Source organism: Bombina bombina, chromosome 3 (assembly GCF_027579735.1).
Source record: "Bombina bombina isolate aBomBom1 chromosome 3, aBomBom1.pri, whole genome shotgun sequence".
Classification (NCBI taxonomy): Eukaryota; Metazoa; Chordata; class Amphibia; order Anura; family Bombinatoridae; genus Bombina; species Bombina bombina.
Window position 1 is genome coordinate 514,161,882 of NC_069501.1, and position 8,523 is coordinate 514,170,404.

General features: G+C 47.3%; 1 protein-coding gene across 1 annotated transcript; it reads left to right on the plus strand.

Moving 5' to 3' along the window:
• The first annotated feature begins 2,247 nt into the window (after positions 1-2,247).
• LOC128651758 (uncharacterized) lies at positions 2,248-7,738 on the plus strand. The gene is made up of 3 exons (XM_053704741.1): positions 2,248-2,507; positions 5,869-6,437; positions 7,173-7,738. Exons 1-3 carry the CDS (start codon positions 2,255-2,257, stop codon positions 7,194-7,196), a joined length of 846 nt encoding a protein of 281 aa, XP_053560716.1. The 5' UTR covers positions 2,248-2,254; the 3' UTR covers positions 7,197-7,738.
• Positions 7,739-8,523: the final 785 nt, after the last annotated feature.

Below are 8,523 nucleotides of genomic sequence, written 5' to 3' on the forward strand. Positions count from 1 at the left end.
GCTTACTTCTACCGCAATTAACGCTCAAGCGGGAGTGTTATTAGAGCTCCACTTATAATCTGGCCCATAGAGTTTACAATATACAAGTTATTGAGCAGACACACTGTTTTAGCTGGTGAAGCATATTAAATGCGCCTTACATACACCTGTACAGTAAAAGCTGGAATGTCGCACATTTTTGCTGGAATGTCCCTTTGACTATATGGTCATAAGCTCACGTTTTCCTACCAACTCACAATTACAAAATGAATCATGCTGTTATATCTGGCCAACAGAAGTAGTGCAGCTATATATCATTTGCCTGTTCTATAAAGATGCAACAATAAACTATTTCAGGACTTGGAATTCCATCAATTTATATACTGCAGTGAGACTTTTTTTGTGTGGGAATTACCACTGTAATCAGTATAGCAGAACTAAAATATAAAGAATATGTTTAAATAACAGTCTTTAGTCATATAAAATGTTTTTAAAACTTAGAGGGACACTGCACAAAAAGGTTGTGTGCCCTGGCTGCAAGTTAAAGGGACATTATACACTCATTTTCATATAACTGCATGTAATAGACACTACTATAAAGAATAAGATGCACAGATACTGATATAAAAATCCAGTATAAAACTGTTTAAAAACTTACTTAGAAGCTCTTAGTTTAGCTCTGTTGAAAAAGTAGCTGGAAAGCCCACTGCAAGAGGGAAATAAGACACTCCCCCCTCCCCCTTCTTTTGCATATGAAAAGACCCTTTACACAAACAGGAGCAAGCTGGAGTAGGTAGCTGACGGTATTCAAATAAAACTTTGGGGCTTGGTTAAGAGTCTGAAAATCAGAGCAATGTTATTTAAAAAATAAGCAAAATTATACATTTTTAAAAACAAAACTAGTGCAGGGAGCGGATGCGAGGGGAACGTCATAAGGGAGGGGCTGCTGGGAGAGAACAAAGGGGAATCTAGGTGTGCCAGGTGTGGGGGATGAGGCAGAGATAAGGAGAGCAGGCATTGGTCAGGAGCAGAGACAGGGGTGGAGCTGGAGGTAAAGGTGTTATAAGGAAGTGGATGGCTGGAAGGAGTCACTAACCTTTTTTCTTTGTTGCAGAGAAGAAGTTTTCAAGATGACCGCAAGGAACAGGAGAATCCCAAGGAGATACTTGGATGAAGGTGAGACAGTCTGGAAGACCAGGGCGATCCAGGCTCAGAAGAAGATCAAGAGGATGGAAAAAAGCAGGAAGGAACAGCAGACAGTCCAAGGAGAGGTGGTATCCGGAGGAGGTACGGTGGAGGTTGGTGCGGTGTCGGCCGCTCAGGTAAGCCAGGGGGGGTTAGCACCCCATGCAGGGGGAGCGCAGTAGCTGTTACGGGGCCGCTCGCCAGTGTTTCCGTTGCAGCGGAGGGAACAGGCGTATCCCCTGGTGGTAGCGGGGGTAGTCCAGTGTTGTTCAGGGGGAGTCCCGCATCTAGCGCCATGTCCATTCCGCTGGGTCAGGGGGGCGGCTGCAGCACACACAATTTTCCTCCCGGCGTTAGGAACGCAAGCGAGCCGCATAGCCCCATAATGGTAGCGCAGCGAGCAGGCCCAATTGACGTCACCGTGGCGAGGAGGGGCCCCGGTGACGATAGGTTAAGGGGTGGTCACATGGGGCGCGACGTACGCGCGCGCGCACACGGCGAGCGTAGGGCGGAAATGCCTCAATGGGGGCGGCCATCTTGGGAGCAGGGTGTATTGGGCGGTGGAGCTTACGCGGCGGGTGGTAACGGGTGGGGCAGAGGCCCATTCTCAATGGGAGCATCTCAGCAGGGATACGGGTGGGGGGGATGGGGGACAGAGGAAGATTCGTACGGTCCCGGTGGGCCGAGGGAGCACCTGTGGGAGATAAGAAACGGGCCAAGGGAGTGGAGGGAGGGAGCATGGGAAAACTGGGGGCAGGGGAATAACTGGAGACAGGGAGCTGAAAGGGGAGCATGGGCAGCGAGGGGGGGCTATGGGGAGCCCAGTAGGATAGAGGTATTCAGGAGAGGGGGGGAGGATGGCATTAGGCCACAGAAGAGAGCTAGAGGAATGGGGGGGAGTATGGGAGACAGGAGGGTGATCAGAGACTCGGAGGGGAATAGCTATAGGTTAATAGAGGAGGAGGCAGAAATAAGGGAGATGGAAACAGGGGTGGAAATGGGAGAGGGACAAATGAGGGAGGCAGAAAGAGGGAGGGGGGTCAGGGGGCAGGACGAGGTAAGAATGGCTGACTCCAGCAGGAAGGGGAGAATGGTACAAGCAACAGGAGCACAGGAAGTAGGAAGGAATACTAATGTTTCTATGTTATCCCCACAGAGCACCGAAAAGGAGGTATACCCACCGGAACAAGCACAGCAGCAGGAGCCAACGGAAGTACCCAGCAGCAATGCGGGGGAAAATGTTGTGGTAGCAGAAACAACCCCAGTAAGAGAACTGGAAACAGGAGCTGCAAAACAGGTGGCAGCAACTGGTGCAGCAAGCGGTGACCAAGGGGCAAAGCAAGGTAAGAAACTATTGTGCTTGAACAGTAATGTGTCAGATAGTTCATCTGAGTTTGACTCGGAAGATGAGAATGTAAAAGGGGAAGGGGAGAAGCGGATATTAAAGATAGTAAGGAAAATATATGCAAAGCAAGGAAAAGGGGCAAGGAAGGGGCTAACAGAGCAAGAGCAGGAGGAGACAGGAGAGTTGTTTAACGGGGATGACGAGGTAACGGGAACATTGTTAATGCCACTAACAACGCATTTAAAAGCAAAGATAATTGCCAGGGCGCAGAAAGGGAAATATGTGGACATATTCGAAATTACTAGGGAGGCAGCGGCTGTTAAATCTAGGGGCGAGGATGGTAAAGGGAAGAAGGGGAAGCAAACATTTACAGAATGGGTGAAAGGGATACTTATATACGCAGAGTGTTTTTTAACTGCCAACCCGGGGAAAGTGAAGGGCATGTTGAGGTACATCCATTTAATTGCAGAATGTTACACGACATATGGGGGGTTTGCGTGGAAGGACTACGACACAGAGTTTAGGAAGGGTAACTTGCAATTAGGAGACAAAGGAAGGAGGGACTTTGGTATAAAGATATTAGACCTATACACCAGGGTAATGAGGGTACGGGGTGCGGGGCGCATTGTTTAATACAAATAAGAGCGGGAGAACTGACAACAAAGAGTGCTGGGCATACAATGAGAAAAAGTGCGATAGGGGGGGGCGCATGCAGGTTCAGGCACATTTGCAGATACTGTGGCGGGGCGCACCCTGGGGTAGACTGCAGAAAGAATGGGGGTAACTTCGGGTATGGGAAGCAGTCCTTTCGGAGCCAAGGAAACGCGGGTGGAGGACAAATTGGGGGGGATTGACGCCAACCCCTCTGAGAATAGATAGACTGGTTCGCGAGTTGCAAGCATACCCTATCATAGAGGATAGAGATTTATTAATTGAAGGATTAAGTAAAGGTTTTACAGTCCCAGTAAAAGGGGTGGTAGCGGGGGCGATGAAAGCTAGAAACCTGAAATCAGCAGCGGAACTCCCGGGGGTACTGAAGGAGAAGCTAGGGAAGGAGGTAGAATGTGGGAGGATGGCGGGCCCATTCGCAGAAAAGCCAATAGCAGAGCTAATTATTTCACCCCTGGGGGTGGTGCCCAAGAAGGAGGAAGGGAAATATCGCATGATACATCACTTATCATACCCAAAGGGTAGGTCGGTAAATGATGCTATCGATAAAGCAGAGGCAGCGGTGCAGTACCAATCGTTTGACAGCGCAGTGCAGTTGGTAAGGAATGCGGGGAGAGGGGCCATGATGGCAAAAATAGACATTGAATCGGCTTTTCGGCTACTGCCGCTTTATCCTGATAGTTTTAAACTGATGGGGTGCAAATTCGAAGGGCAGTTCTACGCCTTCCAATGGGGTGCTCGATATCATGCTCATTTTTCGAGAAGTTTAGCACTTTTCTGCACTGGTTAGCGGTTGCAAGGCAAAAGAGGGACTCAATAGTCCACTACCTGGATGATTTCATGGTAGTAGGGAGGGCGGGCACTGACAGGTGTGAAGGCATGAAGAAGGGGCTGATATGTTTGTTCGAAGAGATGGGGGTCCCGGTGGCAGACAAAAAGACGTAGGGCCCTTGCGCGAGACTCGCTTTCCTAGGCATAACAATAGATTCGCTGAAAGGGCAATGTGAACTACCCGAGGATAAGGTAGAAAAAGCTAGGGAGATGATAGCATGGATGGCAACGCGTAAAAAAGTAACACTAAGGGAGATGCAGAAAACTTTGGGGGTGTTAAACTTTGCATGTAAGGTAATACCAATAGGGAGGATTTTCAAAAGGCGATTGGAAATCAGCACAAGGGGCGCAAAAAAGCCGGAGCATATGATTAGGGTAACAAAGGAGATGAGGGACGACCTGAAAGTATGGGACCAGTTTTTGCAGGAATTCAATGGGGTGCGCATATGGCAGGAGGTGGCGCCCGCGGTAGATTTGGAGCTATACACGGATGCGGCAGGGGGAAAGGGTTATGGAGCATATTTCCAAGGGAGGTGGTGCGCAGGAGAATGGCCAGAGAGCTGGAAGGAAATGGGGTGGATTAAGAATTTGGTGCTGCTGGAACTATTTCCCATAGTGGTGGCCATGGAGCTATGGGGCGGGGAGCTAGCGAATAGGACAATAATATGCTGGTCCGACAACATGGGGGTGGTCGAAATCATCAATCAGCTATCAGCATCATCAATGCCAGTAGTTAAGTACCTAAGGTACTTGGTTCTGAAATGTTTAAAACATAATATATGTGTCAGGGCCAAGCATATTCCGGGGTTCAAAAACGTAGTTGCTGATGCGCTATCCCGTTTTAAGTGGAAGGAGTTTAGGGAGCTAGCACCCAATGCCAGACAGGAAGGTGAATGTTGCCCTATGCTTCTTTGGCAGATTGGCAGCGGATAGAAGGAATCGAGGAACTGGTCGAAAAAGCCTTGGCACCAAGCACATGGGCAGTGTACAGGAAATATTGGGGACAATGGTGCAAGCATAGGGAGGAGGCGAAAGGAGGGGAGGAAGGAAGATTTTTAGAATGGTTGATGGCGCTGCGGAGAGAAGGTGTAAAGAAGGGGAGATTGAGCGCAGTGTTAGCAGGGATTTCATACTGTTCGCAGCTATACGGGGGAATAGATTGGTCCAGGAAGTTTATAGTAAAGAAAATCGCAAGGGCATGGGGAAGAGGGGAAGAGAAGGAAGTGGATAAAAGGGAACCAATAACTGAGGTTAGATTACAGAAAATGATAGGGGCACTAGAAGGGGTATGTGCAAACAGGGACGAGGCGCTTATTTTCAGAACGGCTTTTTTAGTAGCATTTCACGGAGCAATGAGGATAGGGGAGCTGTTACCAAAAAACAGAAAAATAGGTAAAGGGGGTGTAGAGACAGGGGATGTCAGATGTGGGGAAGAAGCCGTGCTAATATTGGTAAGACGATCTAAAACAGACAAGGAAGGAAAAGGGGCATGGCTAAATATGGCTAAAACAGGGGGAACACTGTGTCCGGTGGCCTGTGTTAAGGAATACCTGATAGCAAGGAGGAAAGGGGGCCGCACATTTCTGAGGCATGCAGACGGTTCGGATGTAACAATCTTCCAGTTTAAAAGCATATTACAAAGGGTGGTTAAGAAATTGGGGTGGAAAGAGGCACACATTGCGCCGCATTCATTCAGAATAGGAGCAGCGACCGCCGCAGCGGGTAGGGGTTGTTCAGAGGCACAAATTAAGAAATTAGGGAGATGGAAATCTGCAGCGTACAAATCTTACATAAGAGTGCAAAAGGAGTAAGGCCTTATTATAAATGTTCTAACGGTTAAATTGTTTTTTGTTTTACAGACAAAGCGTTAAGGGTGTGGATAGTAGGGCATTCCTACGTCTATTGGGCACAGGCTAGGGCAGCAGCATCGGCGCAGGGAGTAAATTTGGGACTGTCGCACAAGGAAGTTAGCATTAGATGGGTAGGAAAAAGAGGCATGATGTGGGACGAGTTAGTGCCTACAATACAGCTGGCAAGAAGAAGATGGGGGTGTCCGGACGCCATAATTATACATCTGGGTGGGAACGACATAGGCGCTTACCCACTTAGAGAGCTAGAAGAGAAAGTTGCAGGAACAATGAGATGGTTGAGGGTGGCATGGCCATCAGTGAGGGCAATATGGTCCAATATAGTTTCGAGGATATTCTGGCGGAACTCGTACACGAGCAAAGCAGGATATAGATCGAGGAGAAAAGTGAACCAGGTGGCAGCAAAGGTTATGAAGGAAATAGGGGGTAGAGTGGTAGAGCACCCACTGATAGCAGCGAGAAAGGAGGAGCTATTCAGACGGGATGGAGTGCATCTAACGGATGAGGGAAATGACCAGCTGCTGGTGGACATCAGAGGGATGTGCCAAGAGTTGGTGAAGGTAAGGAAAGGTCACGAATGGTGGAAAGAGTTGGCCGAAAGAGGGGCTCTTTTTGGTGGCGGTGAAGTTTGTGCACGACACGTGGGCGGGGCAGAAGGGGAGGTGGGAGGATCCCGCGGCATACCCAGCCCTGAGGGGTGATCCGGTGGTCTATCTAGGGGGGGGACTATGCCGTGGGTTCTCCCTTCTCCAAACTGCCCTGCCAGGGGGGGGTAGTTGTTACACCCCCCTAGGCGTGGTTCCCAAAATTCTGGTTTTTAATGCAAGGGCATTATTTGGTGTTTATTTTGAGTTTGATTTATGGCTGAATTTTGCAAGATATAGTTTAAAGGTAGCAAAATTCAATTAAGTAATAAAATCGTGACCTTTCCACATTTCGCCATAACTACTGTGTCTGTGTTTTTATTTTAGATAAGAATTAGATAAGAGAAATGGGGATCGGGGGTTATGGTTGTTGGGTGTTATACATGTATTGGACGAGGGAATGCAGCCTCCTCACCTTAAACTAGTGCAGGGAGCGGATGCGAGGGGAACGTCATAAGGGAGGGGCTGCTGGGAGAGAACAAAGGGGAATCTAGGTGTGCCAGGTGTGGGGGATGAGGCAGAGATAAGGAGAGCAGGCATTGGTCAGGAGCAGAGACAGGGGTGGAGCTGGAGGTAAAGGTGTTATAAGGAAGTGGATGGCTGGAAGGAGTCACTAACCTTTTTTCTTTGTTTCCCACCCTCCCACCCTAGACGCAGCAGAGCACAATGCAATAACCGGAGAGGTCACGTGAGAAGGCAGTACTTGCACGGCTAAGGGCAGGATGTTGACTAATTGGTTGAGTCGCAGTAAGACCGCCCGTGCTCCTCAATAAGGGGAAGAACACAGCGCAACCGAAGGGCAGCAGGTGACCTGGCGGTCTACGCTGACTGGAGGATAGAAAACGGCAGCTGTTTTTTAACGTAGTATTGAGCATACAATCGCAGCAAGCGGTGAAGTTTGTGCACGACACGTGGGCGGGGCAGAAGGGGAGGTGGGAGGATCCCGCGGCATACCCAGCCCTGAGGGGTGATCCGGTGGTCTATCTAGGGGGGGGACTATGCCGTGGGTTCTCCCTTCTCCAAACTGCCCTGCCAGGGGGGGGGGTAGTTGTTACACCCCCCTAGGCGTGGTTCCCAAAATTCTGGTTTTTAATGCAAGGGCATTATTTGGTGTTTATTTTGAGTTTGATTTATGGCTGAATTTTGCAAGATATAGTTTAAAGGTAGCAAAATTCAATTAAGTAATAAAATCGTGACCTTTCCACATTTCGCCATAACTACTGTGTCTGTGTTTTTATTTTAGATAAGAATTAGATAAGAGAAATGGGGATCGGGGGTTATGGTTGTTGGGTGTTATACATGTATTGGACGAGGGAATGCAGCCTCCTCACCTTAACAAACTTTATGGGCTTTATAAATAGATCATCTACAAAACATTTATGCAAAGAAAAAATGAGTGTATAATGTCCCTTTAACCCTAGCATAACTTTTATTATTTAGTTGTAGATCTGTAAATTGATGATTACAGGCTTTTAAATCTTTTGGACAGATAATGGGCCCACAATATAGCACCCATACTATATGTTACAATCAACATTGTGACCAATGATTTTCATTTAATTTCAGTTCTTGTCAAAGTTGATTGCCACCGTTTCTCATAAAGTCTGTGGCTGCAATAATCATGTAAGTTACCATAATACATTTAAAACACCATCTTAAAAAAAAATCCAAGAGAGACATTTTCAAAACCTCTTACAAAATGTTATGCACCAACATAAAGTATATCTAGCAATTATACAATCACTGTATTTATGTAAATAAAAATAGGTTTTAGTTGCATCACACCTTAAGGTACACAGGGCAAATTTATTACATTAAAATGTATTACATTAAATGGATTATTGCCCCCCACAAACACACACAATTTAAAAAAAAAAAGAGTGGCCAATCAGAATTATTTGCCACTTTATTTACAGTTTTATTTGCTAAGTAATATTGAGTTGAAAATGAAATTCCCCTGATCAAGCAATAAATGTGTAGAATGTTGCAGCATTGTAATTAC